The sequence below is a fragment of the Ranitomeya variabilis genome, chromosome 2 (assembly GCF_051348905.1).
Source record: "Ranitomeya variabilis isolate aRanVar5 chromosome 2, aRanVar5.hap1, whole genome shotgun sequence".
Taxonomy (NCBI): domain Eukaryota; kingdom Metazoa; phylum Chordata; class Amphibia; order Anura; family Dendrobatidae; genus Ranitomeya; species Ranitomeya variabilis.
In genome coordinates, this window is record NC_135233.1 from 267,940,484 (window position 1) to 267,965,283 (window position 24,800).

At 45.0% G+C, this 24,800-nt stretch overlaps 1 protein-coding gene across 1 annotated transcript in view; it reads left to right on the forward strand.

Annotated features, from left to right (window-relative positions):
* STARD8 (StAR related lipid transfer domain containing 8) overlaps positions 1-24,800 on the forward strand; it is a 233,389-nt gene that overhangs the window by 72,782 nt on the left and 135,807 nt on the right. The window contains exon 2 of the mRNA XM_077284933.1: positions 2,046-2,079. Within this exon, the coding sequence (XP_077141048.1) occupies positions 2,046-2,079 (34 nt within the window). The remainder of the gene's footprint in view (positions 1-2,045; positions 2,080-24,800) is intronic.

Sequence of the window (24,800 nt, forward strand, 5' to 3'; positions counted from 1 at the left end):
TGCAGCCCCAGTGGCGTCTCAGTCAAGAAAATATGGATAAGCTGGTTCCTCAGTGTGAGATGTAAGTACTGAGAGCTTTGATCTCCTGCTCTAACCTACTCCATGAGTAAGTGTGGGGTGGGGGCGTGTTCTTCTTTCTTTTGATTGTTGCTGCCTGCTTATGATTGGTCAGCATCATACAGGGGGAAGAAGTGAACACCTCCAGTGAAAACTGTCTGATAACACCCACTTTGAGTTAACAAAAATTAACTCAATAGGGGCGAAATACTTTGATTGCTAATAACTTTGCAATGGAGATGCGATATTTAACCCCTTCACCACCTTGGGATTTTCCATTTTTGCGTTTTTCGTTATTTGCTCCCTTTCTTCCCAGTGCCATAACTTGTTTATTTATCCATCAATATGGCCATATGAGGCCTTGTTTTTTGTGGGACAAGTTGTACTTTTGAATGACTCCATTGGTTTTACCATATAATTTACTAGAAAATGGGAAAAAAATCCAAGTGCAGTGAAATTGCAAAAAGAAGTGCAATTCCACAATTGTGTGTTGTTGTTTTTTTACCATATTCACTAAATGCTAAAACTAACCTGGAATATGATTCTCCGGATCATTACAAGCACGCAGACACCGAAAATGTATAGGATATTTTTATTTAAGTGGTGAAAAAAAAATCCAAAATTTGTTAACAAATAAAAGGAAAAATAGCGCCATATTCCGAGACCTGTAGCATCTCCATTTTTTGAGATCTGGGACTGGGTGATTGCTTATTTTTGCTTGTCGAGCTGATGCTTTTATTTATACCATTTTGAGGTAGACACAATGTTTTGATCACCTGTTATTGCGTTTTATTTCAATTTAGCGGCAATCAAAAAACATAATTCTGGCATTTTTATTTTTTTTCTTGTTATGATGTTTACTGATCAAATTAATTCTTTTTATATTTTGATAGTTTGGGTGTTTTTGAATGTGGCAATACCAAGTATGTGTAATTTTTATTGTTTTATTTTGAATGAGGCAAAAATTTTAACTTTTATTTATATTTTTTTTAAATATTTTTTAAAACATTTTTTTTTACTTTTCATTCTCTTCAATAGTCTCCTTGGGAGACTCGAAGCTGCAATCATCTGATCGCTTGTGCTACACATAGCCTATGCGTAGCATAAGTGATCATCTGCTATGAACGCCAGCCACGGGGTGACGCTCATAGCAAATCATCAATGACAAGAAAGAGGTCTCAGCGCCCTGTGATTATGTGAACAGGGTTAGTGGCGTGCCTCCTTCAGTGATTGACAGCGGCATTCCACATGTTAACAGCCGAGGGTGGACTGCGATTCCACCCGTGGCTGTTAGGGGCACGATACAGCTGATTAGATTTATTCTCCTAAGGTTATGTGCACACGTCAGGATTTCTTGCAGAAATTTCCTGAACAAAACCGGACATTTTCTGCAAGAAATCCGCATGCGGATTTTTTGCGTTTTTTTTCTCGCTTATTTCTCGCGTTTTTTTGCGCATATTTTTTGCGTTTTTTCTCGGAGGTTCTGGGATGCAATAATATAGTGGGAAATCCGCAAAAAATCCACAAAATTAATGAACATGCTGCGTGGATAAAAACGCAACATATGCACAAAAATTGTGGAATGCATTCTAAATGATGGGATGCATATGAATGCGTATTTTAAGCATTTTTATCACATTTTTATAAGTGAAAAAAACTCAAAAAACGCAAAAAATCCGGAACGTGTGCACACAGCCTAAATCTTTTTTTCTCTTCACAAATGAATATCTTTCTTATGTTTTATATTTACCAAATGTAGCTGAAAATGTTCCTAATAAATAATTAAAAAAGCAATTACATTCTACTGAAGGCTTCTTTTAAGGAATATGGTATGAACGCATACAGTGGGTGAAATAAGTATAGATTTCTTTGCCTGTGCAGATTGGATGGGTTGTTATTGACATCGGGTGAGAATTTCATGTAATAGCACCTTTGGAAATATATTTACTTAGAAAATTGGTGACGTGTTCAATACTTGTTTTTTGCAGCTGCTTGTATCTCAGAAGGACAGGAAAGCTGAAGGTAAGCCATGTTCCTCTGAAGTTATACGTTGCTGAATGTAATGAAATGTTTGTACTGTTATAGGTGCATGTGCCTTACTGTCAGGTGCATGCACATGGTCTGCCTCCAGTTGATGGACCATGTGACACATGCTGTCAGCACATGTAGTTTATGCACTCATAGTTATTATGCGCTTGTTGTAGACTGACAGTGTACTGGGCATATATTCAGTGGATTCTACGTGAGGGCAGGGCTGCCACTAGAAATTTCGGGGCCCCATACTGGCAAATTTTTTTTGGCCCCCTTGAGACTTCGCCCAGGCTCCATCTCAGCTCCGCCTCCACCCCTCGAACTGTCCACAGTCCCACGGCTCTCTCTTGGAATAACTCCACTTCTCACCTATCACACATTAACAGTTCCCATCACCAGATCACACATATAGCCAGCAGCTTTTGTTTTGGGCAAAAAAATTTTTAAGCCTCCACCATAACACAGTAGACACTTTTGGCCGGGCCCTACTCTACTGTAACCTATTAAATATTTGTTAAAATATGCAGTACAATTTAGGTACCGTATTTTTCGGACTATAAGACGCACCGGACCATAAGGCGCACCCCAAATTTGGGGTGAAAATTGCAGAAAAAAAGATTTTTTATAAGATGGGGGTCCGTCTTATTGTCCGAATTTACAGTATCTTACCTGAGGGCTGGCGGTGGCAGAGCAGGGTCACAGGAGGCATGGTGTCGGCAGAGGTGGGGTGATGCGGTACGGCGTGCACCTGAGCAGGGTCCCTTCCTGCTTAGGTGGGCTACGCCACGGCCTGGTGTCCATGGGAGGGTTGCAGCAGTGGTTACTGGCAGAGGTGCTGAGATGAGGAGGTGCTGGGATGAGGAGGTCCTGGGATGAGGAGGTCCTGGGATGAGGAGGTGCTGGGATGAGGAGGTGCTGGGATGAGGAGGTCCTGGGATGAGGAGGTCCTGGGATGAGGAGGTGCTGGGATGAGGAGGTCCTGGGATGAGGAGGTCCTGGGATGAGGAGGTACTGGGATGAGGAGGTCCTGGGATGAGGAGGTGCTGGGATGAGGAGGCGCAGTGAGAGGTATGGTGTCAGAGGGGTCCCTTTCCCCGGTGAGGTGATGCAGCAGCCCGGTAAGCAGCAGAGCCGGGTGAATACTGTTGTTAGCGGTGGTGGCGGCCATCTTCCCAAGGCTGCGGGTGCACAGATGAAGCGCTCTGCTTCCCGGGGCTTCAGGAAAATGGCCGCGGGATGCCGCGCGTGCGCAGATGGAGATCGCGGCGGCCATTTTCCTGAAGCCACGAACTTCAGGAAAATGGCCGCCGCGATTCCCATCTGCGCATGCGCGGCATCCCGCAGCCATTTTCCTGAAGCCCCGGGAAGCAGAGCGCTCCATCTGCGCACGCGCGGCCTCCGGAAGATGGCCGCCACCACCGCTAACAACAGGATTCACCCGGCTCTGCTGATTACCGGGCTGCTGCATCACCTCACCGGGGAAAGGGACCCCGCTCACTGCGCCTCCTCATCCCCGCACGTCTGCCGCCGCACCTCTGCCACCACACCTCTGCCACCGTACCTCTGCCGCCACGGTAAGCCTGCATTGCGACTATTAGACGCACCCCCCATTTTCCCCCCTTTTTTTTGGGGGGAAAGGTGCGTCTTGTAGTCCGAAAAATACGGTATATTTTTATATATTTTTCAATTTTTAAAATGACCAATAATATCACATACAAGGAACAAATAACGCTACACCATGTCAAGACCACATATTACAGCCACAATGATCACATAACATCACATACAAGGAACAAATACCACAACACCATGACCAGACACCATATTATTACCACATAGTGACCAAATATCACATACAAGGGATAAACACCACCGCACCATGTCCAGATCACATATTACCACCAGTGACCGAATAATATCACATACAAGGAACAAATACCACCACACCATGACCAGACCACATATTACCACCACAAAGTGACCGAATACTACAATACTAATCAGTAATAAAAAAAAACACAATGCCATCACCATAAGTGCCATTATACACAGGAGATCTGTACTTAGTATGCGGTGTCTGTGTACAGGTAATACAGTGATCACTGGTGATATTATACAGAGGAGCTCTGTATATAATGTATAGGTAATACAGTGATCACTGGTGACATTATACACAGGAGCTCTGTATATAGTATACAGTGTATAGTGTCAGTGTATAGGTAACACACTGACTCACCAGTGGCGTCTCTAGGTGAAGTCCTTCATCTTTCAACTTTCATCCAGCACAGACCGCCGTCACTTCTTCCAGCCACCACTTGTCTCTGCAGGAAATAACACAGTTATCTCGAGCTCCGCTTGTAGAACATTTTTCCCAACTTCTACATTACACCACATGGAGAAAAAAAGGTGATATAGTATCACTCTACACAGTAACAGGACCGACCCCCCATTTAAAACAGTATGCTCAAAAAATAAGTGTCTCCAGCATTTCTGCCCCCAGTGTCTCCAGCATTTCTGCCCCAGTGTCTCCAGCATCTCTGCCCCCAGTGTCTCCAGCATCTCTGCCCCCAGTGTGTCCAGCATTCTGCCGTGTGTCCAATATCTCTGCCCCCAATGTCCAGCATCTCTGCCCCGTGTGTCCAGCATCTCTGCCCCGTGTTTCCAGCATCTCTGCCCCAGTGTATCCAGCATCTCTGCCCCAGTGTGTCCAGCATCTCTGCCCTCAGTGTGCCCAGCATCTCTGCCCCAGTGTGTCCAGCATCTCTGCCTCAGTGTGTCCAGCATCTCTGCCCCGAGTGTGTCCAGCATCTCTGCTCCAGTGTGCTCAGCATCCCTGCCCCCAATGTCCAGCATTTCTGCCCCAGCATGTCCAGCATCTCTGCCCCAGCGTGTCCAGCATTCTGCCCCGGGGCCCCCTGGATCGCCGCTCTCAAAAAAAAAAAAAGTTTTTACCTGGCTGGTCTTTAAAGGGATTTGGTGAATTGTTGTGAATTCCGTTCTTGAACTCCCTCCTGTAGTCATGAATGATACTTCGGCGAGTTCTGTCCATGGACTCCCTCTGGTGGCTGTGAGTGGAACTACTGGTTCTGAGGTTGCTTCCTCAGCTGCCCTCGTTTGCGGCTGGGTTGGCTTCTCTATTTAACTCCACTCAGATCGTTACTCCATGCCAGCTGTCAATGTATTAGCACTGGTTCAGATCTCTCTCGGATCTTTCTGATGACCTGTCTACTCCAGCAGAAGCTAAGTCCCTGCTAGTTCATTTGTTGTTCATTGTGTACTGAATATATTTCTTAGTACTTGCTAAGTTCTTGTCCAGCTTGCTAACATGATATTGCCTTGCTAGCTGGAAGCTCTGGGTTGCAGAGTGGCACCTCCGCACCGTGAGTCGGTGCGGGGGTCTTTTTGCACACTCTGCGTGGCTTTTTGTAGTTTTTTGTGCTGACCACATAGATCCCTTTCCTAACCTCAGTCTATCTAGTAAGTCTGGCCTCCTTTGCTGAAACCTGTTTCATCCCTGTGTTTGTGACTTTCCTCTTAACTCACAGTTAATATATGTGGGGGGCTGCCTTTACCTTTGGGGAATTTTCTCTGAGGCAAGGTAAGGCTTATTTTCCTATCTTTAGGGGTAGTTAGCTCTTAGGCTGTGAAGAGGCGTCTAGGGAGAGTTAGGTACGCTCCACAGCTATTTCTAGTGTGTGTGTTATAGGATTAGGATTTGCGGTCAGCAGAGTTCCCACTTCCCAGAGCTCGTCCTGTCTTCTAGTTTAACCATCAGGTCATTCCGGGTGCACCTAACCACCAGGTCCATAACAGTACAGCTGGCCCACAAAGTGTTAATGCATCTCAATAGAGGGATAAGAAAAGTTCTGAGACCATTTTTTTTTCTCTGCAGTGTGTTTTCTCTTTCTTTTCCCCTTAACCTCTGGGTGGTTCAGGACTCAGGTGTAGATATGGACATTCAAGGTCTGTCCTCTTGTGTTGATCACCTCACCGCGAGGGTACAAAGCATTCAAGATTATGTAGTTCAGAATCCTATGTTAGAGCCTAGAATTCCAATTCCTGATTTGTTTTTTGGAGATAGATCTACATTTCTGAATTTCAAAAATAATTGTAAACTGTTTCTTGCTTTGAAACCCCGCTCCTCTGGTGACCCCATTCAGCAAGTAAAAATCATTATTTCTTTGTTACGTGGCGACCCACAAGACTGGGCATTCTCCCTTGCGCCAGGAGATCCTGCATTGCTTAATGTAGATGCGTTTTGTCTGGCGCTTGGATTGCTTTATGACGAACCTAACTCTGTGGATCAGGCAGAGAAAATCTTGCTAGCTTTGTGTCAAGGTCAGGATGAAGCGGAGGTATATTGCCAGAAGTTTAGAAAGTGGTCTGTGCTTACTCAATGGAATGAGTGTGCCCTTGCAGCAATTTTCAGAAAAGGTCTTTCTGAAGCCCTTAAGGATGTTATGGTGGGGTTTCCCACGCCTGCTGGTTTGAATGAATCAATGTCCTTGGCCATTCAGATCGATCGGCGCTTGCGTGAACGCAAGGTTGTGCGCCATTTGGCGGTGTCCTCTGAGCAGAGGCCTGAGCCTATGCAATGTGATAGGACTTTGACCAGAGCTGAACGGCAATAACACAGACGTCAGAATGGGCTGTGTTTTTACTGTGGTGACCCCACTCATGCTATCTCTGATTGTCCTAAGCGCACTAAGCGGTTCGCTAGGTCCGTCACCATTGGTACTGTACAGCCTAAATTTCTTTTGTCCGTTACTCTGATTTTCTCTTTGTCGTCCTACTCTGTTATGGCATTTGTGGACTCAGGCGCTGCCCTGAATTTGATGGACTTAGAGTTTGCCAGGCGCTGTGGTTTTTTCTTGGAGCCCTTGCAGTATCCTATTCCATTAAGGGGAATTGATGCCACGCCTTTGGCCAAGAATAAGCCTCAGTACTGGACTCAGTTGACCATGTGCATGGCTCCTGCACATCAAGAAGATGTTTGCTTTTTGGTGTTGCATAATTTGCATGATGTGGTCGTGTTGGGTTTGCCATGGCTACAGGTCCATAATCCAGTATTGGATTGGAAATCAATGTCTGTGTCCAGTTGGGGTTGTCAAGGGGTACATGGTGACGTTCCGTTGTTGTCAATTTCTCCTTCTTCTCCTTCTGAAGTCCCTGAGTTTTTGTCGGATTACCGAGATGTATTCGATGAGCCCAAATCCAGTGCCCTACCTCCTCATAGGGATTGTGATTGTGCTATTAATTTGATTCCTGGTAGTAAATTTCCTAAGGGACGACTTTTCAATTTATCTGTGCTGGAACACGCCGCTATGCGGAGTTATATAAAGGAGTCCTTGGAGAAAGGGCATATTCGCCCGTTGTCGTCACCGTTGGGAGCAGGGTTCTTTTTTGTGGCCAAGAAGGATGGTTCTCTGAGACCTTGTATAGATTACCGCCTTCTCAATAAAATCACGGTCAAATTTCACTACCCTTTGCCTCTACTGTCTGATTTGTTTGCTCGGATTAAGGGGGCTAGTTGGTTCACCAAGATAGATCTTCGAGGGGCGTATAATCTGGTGCGTATTAAACAGGGCGATGAATGGAAAACAGCATTTAATGCGCCCGAGGGCCATTTTGAGTACCTGGTGATGCCATTCGGGCTTTCTAATGCTCCATCTGTGTTTCAGTCCTTTATGCATGACATCTTCCGAAAGTATTTGGATAGATTCATTATTGTATATTTGGATGATATTTTGGTCTTTTCGGATGATTGGGAGTCTCATGTGAAGCAGGTCAGAATGGTGTTCCAGGTTCTTCGTGCTAATTCTTTGTTTGTGAAGGGGTCTAAATGTCTCTTCGGAGTTCAGAAGGTTTCCTTTTTGGGTTTCATTTTTTCCCCTTCTACTATCGAGATGGATCCTGTTAAAGTTCAGGCCATTTATGATTGGACTCAGCCTACATCTGTGAAGAGCCTTCAGAAATTCTTGGGCTTTGCCAATTTTTACCGTCGCTTCATCGCTAATTTTTCTAGTGTTGTTAAACCGTTGACTGATTTGACCAAGAAAGGTGCTGATGTGGTGAATTGGTCCTCTGCGGCCGTTGAGGCTTTTCGGGAGTTGAAACGTCATTTCTCTTCGGCCCCTGTGTTGTATCAGCCAGATGTTTCGCTCACTTTTCAGGTCGAGGTTGATGCTTCTGAGATTGGAGCAGGGGCTGTTTTGTCTCAAAGATCTTCTGATGGCTCTGTGATGAAGCCATGTGCTTTCTTTTCTAGAAAGTTTTCGCCTGCTGAGCGTAATTATGATGTTGGCAATCGGGAGTTGTTGGCTATGAAGTGGGCGTTCGAGGAGTGGCGACATTGGCTTGAGGGAGCCAAGCATCGCGTAGTGGTCTTAACGGATCACAAAAATCTGACTTATCTCGAGTCTGCTAAGCGGTTGAATCCTAGACAGGCTCGATGGTCGCTGTTTTTCTCCCGTTTCAATTTTGTGGTTTCATACCTTCCGGGTTCTAAGAATGTGAAGGCCGATGCCCTTTCAAGGAGTTTTGTGCCTGATTCCCCGGGAGTTCCTGAGCCGGCTGGTATTCTCCAAGAGGGGGTAATTCTGTCTGCCATCTCACCTGATTTGCGGCGGGCGCTGCAGGAGTTTCAGGCTGATAGACCTGACCGTTGTCCAGCAGAAAAACTGTTTGTCCCTGATAGATGGACTAGTAGGGTTATCTCTGAGGTTCATTGTTCGGTGTTGGCTGGTCATCCTGGGATTTTTGGTACCAGAGATTTGGTGGCTAGGTCCTTTTGGTGGCCTTCCTTGTCACGGGATGTGCGTTCTTTTGTGCAGTCTTGTGGGACTTGTGCTCGGGCCAAGCCCTGCTGATCTTGTGCCAGTGGGTTACTTTTGCCCTTGCCAGTCCCGAAAAGGCCTTGGACGCATGTTTCCATGGATTTTATTTCAGATCTCCCTGTCTCTCAAAGGATGTCGGTCATCTGGGTGGTTTGTGATCGCTTCTCTAAGATGGTCCATTTGGTACCCTTGCCTAAATTACCTTCCTCCTCTGATTTGGTTCCACTATTTTTCCAGCATGTGGTTCGTTTGCATGGCATTCCGGAGATCATCGTGTCGGACAGAGGTTCACAGTTTGTTTCAAGGTTTTGGCGGTCCTTTTGTGCTAAGATGGGCATTGATTTGTCTTTCTCTTCGGCTTTCCATCCTCAGACAAATGGCCAAACCGAACGAACTAATCAGACTTTGGAGACCTATATGAGATGCTTTGTTTCTGCTGATCAGGATGATTGGGTGACCTTCTTGCCATTGGCTGAGTTCGCCCTTAATAATCGGGCCAGTTCGGCTACCTTGGTTTCGCCTTTTTTTTGTAATTCTGGTTTTCATCCTCATTTTTCTTCAGAGCAGGTTGAGCCTTCGGACTGTCCTGGTGTGGATTCTGTGGTGGACAGGTTGCAGCAAATTTGGACTCATGTAGTGGACAATTTGACATTGTCCCAGGAGAAGGCTCAACGTTTCGCCAACCGCCGTCGCTGTGTTGCTCCCCGACTTCGTGTTGGGGATTTGGTTTGGTTGTCGTCTCGTCATGTCCCTATGAAGGTTTCTTCTCCTAAGTTTAAGCCTCGTTTCATTGGTCCTTATAAGATTTCTGAAATTCTCAATCCTGTGTCGTTTCGTTTGGCCCTTCCAGCTTCTTTTGCCATCCATAATGTGTTCCATAGGTCGTTGTTGTGGAGATATGTGGCGCCTATGGTTCCCTCCGTTGACCCTCCTGCTCCGGTGTTGGTCGAGGGGGAGTTGGAGTATGTGGTGGAGAAGATTTTGGATTCTCGTATTTCGAGACGGAAACTTTAGTACCTGGTCAAATGGAAGGGCTATGGTCAGGAGGATAATTCCTGGGTTTTTGCCTCCGATGTCCATGCGGCCGAGTTGGTTCGTGCCTTTCATTTGGCTCGTCCTGATTGGCCTGGGGGCTCTGGTGAGGGTTCGGTGACCCCTCCTCAAGGGGGGGTACTGTTGTGAATTCCGTTCTTGAACTCCCTCCTGTGGTCATGAATGATACTTCGGCGAGTTCTGTCCATGGACTCCCTCTGGTGGCTGTGAGTGGAACTGCTGGTTCTGAGGTTGCTTCCTCAGCTGCCCTCATTTGCGGCTGGGTTGGCTTCTCTATTTAACTCCACTCAGATCGTTACTCCATGCCAGCTGTCAATGTATTACCACTGGTTCAGATCTCTCTTGGATCTTTCTGATGACCTGTCTACTCCAGCAGAAGCTAAGTCCCTGCTAGTTCATTTGTTGTTCATTGTGTACTGAATATATTTCTTAGTACTTGCTAAGTTCTTGTCCAGCTTGCTAACATGATATTGCCTTGCTAGCTGGAAGCTCTGGGTTGCAGAGTGGCACCTCCGCACCGTGAGTCGGTGCGGGGGTCTTTTTGCACACTCTGCGTGGCTTTTTGTAGTTTTTGTGCTGACCGCATAGATCCCTTTCCTAACCTCAGTCTATCTAGTAAGTCTGGCCTCCTTTGCTGAAACCTGTTTCATCCCTGTGTTTGTGACTTTCCTCTTAGCTCACAGTTAATATATTTGGGGGGCTGCCTTTACCTTTGGGGAATTTTCTCTGAGGCAAGGTAAGGCTTATTTTCCTATCTTTAGGGGTAGTTAGCTCTTAGGCTGTGAAGAGGCGTCTAGTGAGAGTTAGGTACGCTCCACAGCTATTTCTAGTGTGTGTGTTATAGGATTAGGATTTGCGGTCAGCAGAGTTCCCACTTCCCAGAGCTCGTCCTGTCTTCTAGTTTAACCATCAGGTCATTCCGGGTGCACCTAACCACCAGGTCCATAACAGTACAGCTGGCCCACAAAGTGTTAATGCATCTCAATAGAGGGATAAGAAAAGTTCTGAGACCATTTTTTTTTCTCTGCAGTGTGTTTTCTCTTTCTTTTCCCCTTAACCTCTGGGTGGTTCAGGACTCAGGTGTAGATATGGACATTCAAGGTCTGTCCTCTTGTGTTGATCACCTCACCGCGAGGGTACAAAGCATTCAAGATTATGTAGTTCAGAATCCTATGTTAGAGCCTAGAATTCCAATTCCTGATTTGTTTTTTGGAGATAGATCTACATTTCTGAATTTCAAAAATAATTGTAAACTGTTTCTTGCTTTGAAACCCCGCTCCTCTGGTGACCCCATTCAGCAAGTAAAAATCATTATTTCTTTGTTACGTGGCGACCCACAAGACTGGGCATTCTCCCTTGCGCCAGGAGATCCTGCATTGCTTAATGTAGATGCGTTTTGTCTGGCGCTTGGATTGCTTTATGACGAACCTAACTCTGTGGATCAGGCAGAGAAAATCTTGCTAGCTTTGTGTCAAGGTCAGGATGAAGCGGAGGTATATTGCCAGAAGTTTAGAAAGTGGTCTGTGCTTACTCAATGGAATGAGTGTGCCCTTGCAGCAATTTTCAGAAAAGGTCTTTCTGAAGCCCTTAAGGATGTTATGGTGGGGTTTCCCACGCCTGCTGGTTTGAATGAATCAATGTCCTTGGCTATTCAGATCGATCGGCGCTTACGTGAACGCAAGGTTGTGCGCCATTTGGCGGTGTCCTCTGAGCAGAGGCCTGAGCCTATGCAATGTGATAGGACTTTGACCAGAGCTGAACGGCAATAACACAGACGTCAGAATGGGCTGTGTTTTTACTGTGGTGACCCCACTCATGCTATCTCTGATTGTCCTAAGCGCACTAAGCGGTTCGCTAGGTCCGTCACCATTGGTACTGTACAGCCTAAATTTCTTTTGTCCGTTACTCTGATTTTCTCTTTGTCGTCCTACTCTGTTATGGCATTTGTGGACTCAGGCGCTGCCCTGAATTTGATGGACTTAGAGTTTGCCAGGCGCTGTGGTTTTTTCTTGGAGCCCTTGCAGTATCCTATTCCATTAAGGGGAATTGATGCTACGCCTTTGGCCAAGAATAAGCCTCAGTACTGGACTCAGTTGACCATGTGCATGGCTCCTGCACATCAAGAAGATGTTTGCTTTTTGGTGTTGCATAATTTGCATGATGTGGTCGTGTTGGGTTTGCCATGGCTACAGGTCCATAATCCAGTATTGGATTGGAAATCAATGTCTGTGTCCAGTTGGGGTTGTCAAGGGGTACATGGTGACGTTCCGTTGTTGTCAATTTCTCCTTCTACTCCTTCTGAAGTCCCTGAGTTTTTGTCGGATTACCGAGATGTATTCGATGAGCCCAAATCCAGTGCCCTACCTCCTCATAGGGATTGTGATTGTGCTATTAATTTGATTCCTGGTAGTAAATTTCCTAAGGGACGACTTTTCAATTTATCTGTGCTGGAACACGCCGCTATGCGGAGTTACAGTTAGGTCCACATATATTTGGACAGAGACAACATTTTTCTAGTTTTGGTTATAGACAATACCACAATGAATTTTAAACAAAACAATTCAGATGCAGTTGAAGTTCAGACTTTCAGCTTTCATTTGAGGGTATCCACATTAAAATCGGATGAAGGGTTTAAGAGTTTCAGCTCCTTAACATGTGCCACCCTGTTTTTAAAAGGACCAAAAGTAATTGGACAGATTCAATAATTTTAAATAAAATGTTCATTTTTAGTACTTGGTTGAAAACCCTTGGCTGGCAATGACTGCCTGAAGTCTTGAACTCATGGACATCACCAGACGCTGTGTTTCCTCCTTTTTGATGCTCTGTCAGGCCTTCACTGCGGTGGTTTTCAGTTGCTGTTTGTTTGTGGGCCTTTCTGTCTGAAGTTTAGTCTTTAACAAGTGAAATGCATGCTCAATTTGGTTGAGATCAGGTGACTGACTTGGCCATTCAAGAATATTCCACTTCTTTGATTTAATTAACTCCTGGGTTGCTTTGGCTTCATGTTTTGGGTCATTGTCCATCTGTAGTATGAAACGACGACCAATCAGTTTGGCTGCATTTGGCTGGATCTGAGCACACAGTGTGGCTCTGAATACCTCAGAATTCATTTGGCTGCTTCTGTCCTGTGTCACATCATCAATAAACACTAGTGACCCAGTGCCACTGGCAGCCATGCATGCCCAAGCCATCACACTGCCTCCGCCGTGTTTTACAGATGATGTGGTATGCTTTGGATCATGAGCTGTACCACGCCTTCGCCATACATTTCTCTTTCCATCATTCTGGTAGAGGTTGATCATGGTTTCATCTGTCCAAAGAATGTTCTTCCAGAACTGTGCTGGCTTTTTTAGATGTTTTATAGCAAAGTCCAGTCTAGCCTTTTTATTCTTGATTCTTATGAGTGGCTTGCACCGTGCAGTGAATCCTCTGTATTTACTTTCATGCAGTCTTCTCTTTATGGTAGATTTGGATATTGATACGCCTACCTCCTGGAGAGTGTTGTTCACTTGGTTGGCTGTTGTGAAGGGGTTTCTCTTCACCATGGAGATTATTCTTCTATCCTCCATCACTGTTGTCTTCCGTGGACGCCCAGGTCTTTTTGCATTGATGAGTTCACCAGTGCTTTCTTTCTTTCTCAGGATGTACCAAACTGTAGATTTTGCCACTCCTAATATTGTAGCAATTTCTCGGCTTGTTTTTTCTCTGTTTTCACAGCTTAAGGATGGCTTGTTTCACCTTCTTGGAGAGCTCCTCTGACCGCATGTTTACTTCATAGGAAAACCTTCCAAATGCAAGCACCACATCTCAAATCAACTCCAGGCCTTTTATCTGCTTAATTGAGAATGACATAACGAAGGGATTGCCCACACCTGTTCATGAAATAGCCTTGGAGTCAATTGTCCAATTACTTTTGGTCCCTTTAAAAACAGGGTCGCACATGTTAAGGAGCTGAAACTCCTAAACCCTTCATCCAATTTTATTGTGGATACCCTCAAATGAAAGCTGAAAGTCTGAACTTCAACTGCATCTGAATTGTTTTGTTTAAAATTCATTGTGGTAATGTCTATAACCAAAATTAGAAAAATGTTGTCTCTGTCCAAATATATATGGACCTAACTGTATATAAAGGAGTCCTTGGAGAAAGGGCATATTCGCCCGTCGTCGTCACCGTTGGGAGCAGGGTTCTTTTTTGTGGCCAAGAAGGATGGTTCTCTGAGACCTTGTATAGATTACCGCCTTCTCAATAAAATCACGGTCAAATTTCAGTACCCTTTGCCTCTACTGTCTGATTTGTTTGCTCGGATTAAGGGGGCTAGTTGGTTCACCAAGATAGATCTTCGAGGGGCGTATAATCTGGTGCGTATTAAACAGGGCGATGAATGGAAAACAGCATTTAATACGCCCGAGGGCCATTTTGAGTACCTGGTGATGCCATTCGGGCTTTCTAATGCTCCATCTGTGTTTCAGTCCTTTATGCATGACATCTTCCGAAAGTATTTGGATAGATTCATTATTGTATATTTGGATGATATTTTGGTCTTTTCGGATGATTGGGAGTCTCATGTGAAGCAGGTCAGAATGGTGTTCCAGGTTCTTCGTGCTAATTCTTTGTTTGTGAAGGGGTCTAAATGTCTCTTCGGAGTTCAGAAGGTTTCCTTTTTGGGTTTCATTTTTTCCCCTTCTACTATCGAGATGGATCCTGTTAAAGTTCAGGCCATTTATGATTGGACTCAGCCTACATCTGTGAAGAGCCTTCAGAAATTCTTGGGCTTTGCCAATTTTTACCGTCGCTTCATCGCTAATTTTTCTAGTGTTGTTAAACCGTTGACTGATTTGACCAAGAAAGGTGCTGATGTGGTGAATTGGTCCTCTGCGGCCGTTGAGGCTTTTCGGGAGTTGAAACGTCATTTCTCTTCGGCCCCTGTGTTGTATCAGCCAGATGTTTCGCTCCCTTTTCAGGTCGAGGTTGATACTTCTGAGATTGGAGCAGGGGCTGTTTTGTCTCAAAGATCTTCTGATGGCTCTGTGATGAAGCCATGTGCTTTCTTTTCTAGAAAGTTTTCGCCTGCTGAGCGTAATTATGATGTTGGCAATCGGGAGTTGTTGGCTATGAAGTGGGCGTTCGAGGAGTGGCGACATTGGCTTGAGGGAGCCAAGCATCGCGTAGTGGTCTTAACGGATCACAAAAATCTGACTTATCTCGAGTCTGCTAAGCGGTTGAATCCTAGACAGGCTCGATGGTCGCTGTTTTTCTCCCGTTTCAATTTTGTGGTTTCATACCTTCCGGGTTCTAAGAATGTGAAGGCCGATGCCCTTTCAAGGAGTTTTGAGCCTGATTCCCCGGGAGTTCCTGAGCCGGCTGGTATTCTCCAAGAGGGGGTAATTCTGTCTGCCATCTCACCTGATTTGCGGCGGGCGCTGCAGGAGTTTCAGGCTGATAGACCTGACCGTTGTCCAGCAGAAAAACTGTTTGTCCCTGATAGATGGACTAGTAGGGTTATCTCTGAGGTTCATTGTTCGGTGTTGGCTGGTCATCCTGGGATTTTTGGTACCAGAGATTTGGTGGCTAGGTCCTTTTGGTGGCCTTCCTTGTCACGGGATGTGCGTTCTTTTGTGCAGTCTTGTGGGACTTGTGCTCGGGCCAAGCCCTGCTGATCTTGTGCCAGTGGGTTACTTTTGCCCTTGCCAGTCCCGAAAAGGCCTTGGACGCATGTTTCCATGGATTTTATTTCAGATCTCCCTGTCTCTCAAAGGATGTCGGTCATCTGGGTGGTTTGTGATCGCTTCTCTAAGATGGTCCATTTGGTACCCTTGCCTAAATTACCTTCCTCCTCTGATTTGGTTCCACTATTTTTCCAGCATGTGGTTCGTTTGCATGGCATTCCGGAGATCATCGTGTCGGACAGAGGTTCACAGTTTGTTTCAAGGTTTTGGCGGTCCTTTTGTGCTAAGATGGGCATTGATTTGTCTTTCTCTTCGGCTTTCCATCCTCAGACAAATGGCCAAACCGAACGAACTAATCAGACTTTGGAGACCTATCTGAGATGCTTTGTTTCTGCTGATCAGGATGATTGGGTGACCTTCTTGCCATTGGCTGAGTTCGCCCTTAATAATCGGGCCAGTTCGGCTACCTTGGTTTCGCCTTTTTTTTGTAATTCTGGTTTTCATCCTCGTTTTTCTTCAGAGCAGGTTGAGCCTTCGGACTGTCCTGGTGTGGATTCTGTGGTGGACAGGTTGCAGCAAATTTGGACTCATGTAGTGGACAATTTGACATTGTCCCAGGAGAAGGCTCAACGTTTCGCCAACCGCCGTCGCTGTGTTGCTCCCCGACTTCGTGTTGGGGATTTGGTTTGGTTGTCGTCTCGTCATGTCCCTATGAAGGTTTCTTCTCCTAAGTTTAAGCCTCGTTTCATTGGTCCTTATAAGATTTCTGAAATTCTCAATCCTGTGTCGTTTCGTTTGGCCCTTCCAGCTTCTTTTGCCATCCATAATGTGTTCCATAGGTCGTTGTTGTGGAGATATGTGGCGCCTATGGTTCCCTCCGTTGACCCTCCTGCTCCGGTGTTGGTCGAGGGGGAGTTGGAGTATGTGGTGGAGAAGATTTTGGATTCTCGTATTTCGAGACGGAAACTTTAGTACCTGGTCAAATGGAAGGGCTATGGTCAGGAGGATAATTCCTGGGTTTTTGCCTCCGATGTCCATGCGGCCGAGTTGGTTCGTGCCTTTCATTTGGCTCGTCCTGATTGGCCTGGGGGCTCTGGTGAGGGTTCGGTGACCCCTCCTCAAGGGGGGGTACTGTTGTGAATTCCGTTCTTGAACTCCCTCCTGTGGTCATGAATGATACTTCGGCGAGTTCTGTCCATGGACTCCCTCTGGTGGCTGTGAGTGGAACTGCTGGTTCTGAGGTTGCTTCCTCAGCTGCCCTCATTTGCGGCTGGGTTGGCTTCTCTATTTAACTCCACTCAGATCGTTACTCCATGCCAGCTGTCAATGTATTAGCACTGGTTCAGATCTCTCTCGGATCTTTCTGATGACCTGTCTACTCCAGCAGAAGCTAAGTCCCTGCTAGTTCATTTGTTGTTCATTGTGTACTGAATATATTTCTTAGTACTTGCTAAGTTCTTGTCCAGCTTGCTAACATGATATTGCCTTGCTAGCTGGAAGCTCTGGGTTGCAGAGTGGCACCTCCGCACCGTGAGTCGGTGCGGGGGTCTTTTTGCACACTCTGCGTGGCTTTTTGTAGTTTTTGTGCTGACCGCATAGATCCCTTTCCTAACCTCAGTCTATCTAGTAAGTCTGGCCTCCTTTGCTGAAACCTGTTTCATCCCTGTGTTTGTGACTTTCCTCTTAGCTCACAGTTAATATATTTGGGGGGCTGCCTTTACCTTTGGGGAATTTTATCTGAGGCAAGGTAAGGCTTATTTTCCTATCTTTAGGGGTAGTTAGCTCTTAGGCTGTGAAGAGGCGTCTAGGGAGAGTTAGGTACGCTCCACAGCTATTTCTAGTGTGTGTGTTATAGGATTAGGATTTGCGGTCAGCAGAGTTCCCACTTCCCAGAGCTCGTCCTGTCTTCTAGTTTAACCATCAGGTCATTCCGGGTGCACCTAACCACCAGGTCCATAACAGTGAATAGAGTTTATGATCGTGACGCCACCTGCGTTATTCGGTCAGTGGGGACCGACGCTGCTTTAAGGGGTCCTCTGGGGTGATGTTATGGCAGCTAGATGGTATACCTTCCCACAGGTGAAGTGCATCCCCAGGGCTCCCAGTGTGTAGATGGAAGATGGTGAATGGCGCGGTAAAGAACGAGGACACAGGTTTGCAATCTCTTTACCTGGTTTACTGAAGACTTCAGGCAGCCACGGTCCAGGGCACCAGATCACAGGATAGGCAGAGTCCGGCTGGCTTGGAGGCAAGTTGGGAGTCCCTTTTTCCAGGTGGAGATTAAGAGTCTTCCCTCTAGCGCTGTGGTGTTGTAGTCCCTTACTGCCTATGGCTTCAGATATGGTCCTCACAGTTCTTCTCTCTGTCCCCCTTAAAGGATAGGACAATACCTGCATGACAGGTAACTCAAGCCTTTTTACAGGGACTCTAGCACGCCCCGGGCTCTATGTGTTACTGTGTTTCAGGTGTGTGTGGCGGACAGGTAACTTGCAGTTCAGCTGTCCTGCCGGTTTCTGATATAAGTCTTAGAGTCCCTTACAACCTTGGCGGTCTGGTTACCGGTATCTGCGCTTTGCCAGGGAGACAGTCTGCTTGCCGCTGTCCTCCCCCTGGTATCCTCGCCTGTGCTCTTCTCTCCTACACACTCACTGCAATATATTTGGCTTCTGATGTTGTCTCTGTCCAGGAGCTGCAGCACTCTGTCGAAGCTGCACGGCTCTTCATACGTTCTTCCTGCCTCAGACTGCTCCAGTCTGCTGCCTGGCACTAACTAACTAACTTTCCCTCCCAAACTACCATATATATGGGGAGTCACCTATTAAATAGGATCAAAAGCTCCCCCTGGTGGCCTGGAGCGTGAACATGTTGCATGCTTGTGTTTACCTGGTGACAGTTATCCTTCCTTGCCTCCAAGCGTAACATCACTCTCCCACTGAGGAAAGCAACATTTTTATATATACAGGTCCTTCTCAAAAAATTAGCATATAGTGTTAAATTTCATTATTTACCATAATGTAATGATTACAATTAAACTTTCATATATTATAGATTCATTATCCACCAACTGAAATTTGTCAGGTCTTTTATTGTTTTAATACTGATGATTTTGGCATACAACTCCTGATAACCCAAAAAACCTGTCTCAATAAATTAGCATATCAAGAAAAGGTTCTCTAAACGACCTATTACCCTAATCTTATGAATCAACTAATTAACTCTAAACACATGCAAAAGATACCTGAGGCTTTTAAAAACTCCCTGCCTGGTTCATTACTCAAAACCCCCATCATGGGTAAGACTAGCGACCTGACAGATGTCAAGAAGGCCATCATTGACACCCTCAAGCAAGAGGGTAAGACCCAGAAAGAAATTTCTCAACAAATAGGCTGTTCCCAGAGTGCTGTATCAAGGCACCTCAATGGTAAGTCTGTTGGAAGGAAACAATGTGGCAGAAAACGCTGTACAACGAGAAGAGGTGACCGGACCCTGAGGAAGTTTGTGGAGAAGGACCGATTCCAGACCTTGGGGAACCTGAGGAAGCAGTGGACTGAGTCTGGTGTGGAAACATCCAGAGCCACCGTGCACAGGCGTGTGCAGGAAATGGGCTACAGGTGCCGCATTCCCCAGGTAAAGCCACTTTTGAACCATAAACAGCGGCAGAAGCGCCTGACCTGGGCTACAGAGAAGCAGCACTGGACTGTTGCTAAGTGATCCCAAGTACTTTTTTCTGATGAAAGCAAATTTTGCATGTCATTCGGAAATCAAGGTGCCAGAGTATGGAGGAAGACTGGGGAGAAGGAAATGCCAAAATGCCTGAAGTCCAGTGTCAAGTACCCACAGTCAGTGATGGTGTGGGGTGCCATGTCAGCTGCTGGTGTTGGTCCACTGTGTTTCATCAAGGGCAGGGTCAATGCAGCTAGCTATCAGGAGATTTTGGAGCACTTCATGCTTCCCTCGGCTGAAATGCTTTATGGAGATGAAGATTTCATTTTTCAGCACGACCTGGCACCTGCTCACAGTGCCAAAACCACTGGTAAATGGTTTACTGACCATGGTATTACTGTGCTCAATTGGCCTGCCAACTCTCCTGACCTGAACCCCATAGAGAATCTGTGGGATATTGTGAAGAGAAAGTTGAGAGACGCAAGACCCAACACTCTGGATGAGCTTAAGGCCGCTATTGAAGCATCCTGGGCCTCCATAACATCTCAGCAGTGTCACAGGCTGATTGCCTCCATGCCACGTCGCATTGAAGCAGTCATTTCTGCCAAAGGATTCCCGACCAAGTATTGAGTGCATAACTGAACATTATTATTTGATGGTTTTTTGTTTGGTATTAAAAAACACTTTTATTTGATTGGTCGGGTGAAATATGCTAATATATTGAGACAGGTTTTTTGGGTTATCAGGAGTTGTATGCCAAAATCATCAGTATTAAAACAATAAAAGACCTGACAAATTTCAGTTGGTGGATAATGAATCTATAATATATGAAAGTTTAATTGTAATCATTACATTATGGTAAATAATGAAATTTAACACTATATGCTAATTTTTTGAGAAGGACCTGTATATATATATATATATATATATATATATATATATATATATATATATATATATATCTCAATACTTATCCTACATTACTATACACTGTAGCACTGTAATGCTTCTGGATTTGAACCCCTGATTCTGTGGTCGGCATCTCTTTCCACTGAGCAGAACAGCAGATACACCTTTGTTTTGGATGTTTTAGTTCTGTTATCTTTGTTTCTGTTGGTTTTGGGTAACAGGGGTTCTTCATTTACTCTGTTTGTCTGTCCTATCACCTTTCAGGTGCAGCCTCTACTTTTGTTTCCTGCTGGTGATAGACTTTGTTGGATTCATTCACTGTGCTGTAGTTTGTGTTGGTTGCAGTTGCTTTGTATGTGATTCCTTTTCTCCTTAGAGAACTGCTACACTAGTGACCACCGGAGCTGCTAAGGACAAGCAGTGTAAGCTGCCGTTGAGTGAAGATGCCATTGCCTTACCTTCTGGTGCCAACCTCCGTGGTCATGCAGAGATAGACCAGGGTCAGAAAAGAGCTTTTCCTAGTCTGACTATGGTCCTGTTGGGTTCACTTAATTGTTTTCTTGGTTTATATGTTACCCGTGTGAATGTGGCAGGCACAACAAGTACCATCCTACATTATACAACAACACATTGCAACACAATTCACACGACGCAATATATACAAATGAAACAGGACATTATACACACAACGAGATTGGTGTCTTCAGGAGTAGGAATGCGATAGCACAGGCCACCATCACTTACAAACATACTCTCAAAATTTTCCAGGCAGAAATTCCATTGCATGTTACATGAAAATATTCAGTGACTAAGTCCCATGTGGACACATAATTACTATATTATTATTATTATTACTATAGCATACCTCCCAACATTTGAAGAACAGAAAGAGTGACAAATAATGCAGCATGTATAGTGCGCTGCAGCTGATTTTGCCCATGCCCCTGGCCACACCCCAATCCACGCCCATTTACCATTTCTTTCTACCCTGGCGGGAGGAGATGTCAGAGGAGCTAGCAGTGAGGGACATTCAGCAGACGCCTGAGGCTGCAGGGTGCAGACCCAAACCGCTGTATCCAGGACACTTGGGACTAAAGATGAGCAGATTGATTCATGGGACTCAGTGGTACCTGACTGCTGGACAGGAGGCCGTGAATCTCTTTTGATCACCCAGGGCCGGCACGACATCATCTGTGCATCCTGCTCATCTCTAGTTGAGACCTGTGGATTACTTTTCATTCATTCATTCATTCATTCATTCATTCATTCACAATCATAACAGCCAGAACTTTCTCATCTTTTTGTAGCTTTCCTGCATAGCATCTGGCTTTTTTTGTGTCTGTAAGGCTGTGCTCAGACGTTGTATTACCCACAGATTTCCTGCGTTTTTGTGCAGATTCCACCTGCAGTTTTACACCTGCGGATTCCTATTGAGGAGCAGGTGTAAAACGCTGCGGAATCCGCACAAAGACTTAACATGCTGCAGAAAATACAGCGCAGCATTTCCGCGCGGTATTTTCCGCACCATGGGCACAGCGGATATGGTTTTCCATAGGTTTACATGGTACTGTACACCGCATGGAAAACTGCTGCGAATCCGCAGCGGCCAATCCGCTGCGGATCTGCAATCAAATCCGCAACGTGTGCACATAGCCTTAATGTTTTCATAGTACAGAAAAGCTTTGATTCTGCAGTTAAAAAAGTAACTGCTGTTTTTACATGCATTTTTTTAGGCTCCACATAGTAGGCAAGAGAGAGAGAGAAAAAAGCACTAAAACAGTTCAGTAGCATCGTTATACAATGGGAGGCGCAGTTTTCGTGATATCACATTCACTTTGACAAAGAATGTATGAAAAAAATGCCACTGCATTTTTAAGTGCAGAATCAAAGCTTTTCTGCACTATTAAAAAAAGTGTTAAAACCTCTGCTTCATATCCACACCAAAATTGCATTAAATAAGGCTGAAGTCACACATAACGTATAAAAAATCGGTCCGTTTTTCACGGCCGAGAATCGCACAAATGTTCCCTGAACAGTGATCCGTATGTCATCTGTGTGCAGTGCGAGGATGCGATTTTCTCGCATCTAAGTATCTGTGTGACATCCGTATGGCGAAATTTTCTCGCCGGCTTGCAAAATGGACATATAATGGATCCATGGCCTCAAATATTTGTGAAAACATATATACAGTCTCTCTCTCTATATATATACGTATATATGTCAGTGAGACGCATATATATATTTATATTTCATACAGAGCTAGATAGCAGAATAGCCGATAATTCAATTGTCGGCTTTTGCTAAATCATTACAGAACCCAACAGGATATGAGACATGGTTTACATACAGTAAACTATTGCATATCCGTTAGATTTTTATACGTCCCTCCCTAATAATGTTAGTAGTGTGTATGTAAAATTTGGGAGCTGTAGTTGTTAAATTAAAGGATTAATTCACGGAAAAAAACTGGCGTGGGTCCCGCGCAATTTTCTCTGCCAGAGTGGGAAAAGTCAGTGTCTGAGGGCAGATATTAATAGCCTAGAGAGGAACCATGTTTATTGGCCCCCCTGGCTAAAAACATCTGCCCCCAGCCACCCCAGAAAAGGCGCATCTGTAAGATGTACCTGTTCTGGGCTTAGCCTCTCTCTTCCCACTGCCCTGTAGCATTGGCATATGGGGTAATAAGGGGTTAATGTCACTTTGCTATTGTAAGGTGACATTAAGTCTGGTTAATAATGGAGAGATGTCAATAAGACACCTATCCATTATTAATCCAATAGTATGAAAGGGTTAAAAATACACACACACATTAAGAATAAAGTCTTTTAATGAAATAATGAAACACACAGGTTTTAACATCTTTATTGCACTCTCAATCCAAGCAAAGCCCTCGTTCTTCTGTAAAAAAAAAAGCAAAACAATAAACAAACAATATCCCATACCTGTCCGCCGTACAGTCAAGTCCCACGCAGTAATCCATCTCAAGGAGTTATCGTATTTAGTTTACAACCCGGAGCGGTGGTAATTCTATCGGCCGGGCTGTAAACCACGGAGGAATGAATGAAAAGCTGCCTGCGCAGCCTCCCCGCCTGACCGGACATGAACTCTGTAGTGTGGGAAAGTTTCTGAACATTTTCCCACTCTGTCAGTTCACTGCGGGTCAGGTGGGGAGTCAGCGCAGCCTACGTGACGTCAGCGGTAGTCTTTGCAGCCCAATACCTCTTCATAGTGAAAAACTCCACCTGCTTTGAAGGTGGCAGTGGCCCCCTTACCTCTTGCGCCCCTGTATGGCCACACAGGTTGCACCAATGATATCTCCGCCCCTGTGTAAACAGGACATGCTGCCGATAGCAATGGCACCGTATATGTACTGAACAATTAATTACTTATCATCCGGTGCGCATATGAGTACGATCAGTCTATCTAAGCAGGATAATAAACAACCGCTGATCAGCTAATGTGCCTACCGGCGAGCGCTTAATGCCACAGGTCGTATTATATAAATGCGCCCATACAGAAGCCTTACATCCAGAAGGACCTGCAATGTGCTAGTTTGGTTGTTAGAATGAACCCCCCAGACAGTGATTTAATGGTGCGATTGGGACTGTGTTATTGATACATCATGATTGATAATGTTTGACATTAATGGACTTGGAAAGGTCAGGACAGCGATGAAGAGCTGACTGAAGTAGCTGCGTTGATGTGAGAGACGTCAACACTTCAACCTCAGGTCACCTCTCACTAACATTTCACAGTCATGGGTGTCTGGACGGGGCATGTGATAGCCCTCAGAAGCTGCTTTCATTATGATTTGGCCGGTAGAGAGGATAGATTTCAGTTTCTATTATTATAATGAGTATAAAAATGTTATTAAGATAGAAACTAATGTGAGTCGGAAGTAAACTAGGCCTCCGTCTAAAGCATTGTGTTATGTGGCAATGACAACACGACTGCAGTATTGAAGCTCCTCAGAGATACAAATCTATCCCTCTTATTATGTGGCTTTTTAGTACCTTGAGTGCCCATGGGTGTACTATACTGAACGATTCACAGAGCAGCTCCACAGAGATATCCCCTGTAAGAGGCAATATACAGTATTATTAGTGAATATGTACACAATTCAACAAAAACCTTCTGCATGTCTCCTGGCAATACAGTAGAAAGCTGCTACCTCTATGGAAGCCTTATTACGGTTCTGTAGAAGACAGACATGTATGGTTGTGTCATCAGCCCTTAGGGTTTATTCAAATAATGGGATTAAATCTCAATTTATTGCAGCTCTTATTGTGAAACTGTGGAAAATGAATCATCGTAAAGCCAGACATTTTGCCTTCATGTAGTATTTACGGCAATTAACCACAATTTTAACAAAAAAAAAAAAGCCCTGTGGAGTCTTATCCCGTCGTCTCATATGACTTGCTATCATCTGCCTTTTTTCTTATGGCCTGTAGTTTAGAAAAAAAACAAAGGGGCCACTATAAAGGAATAACACTACAGAATCACATTATACATAGGGATTATTTGTCACCTGCAACCATGGAGATTCATGTGTCTGCATTGGAGCTGTAAACACAAAACGACAGG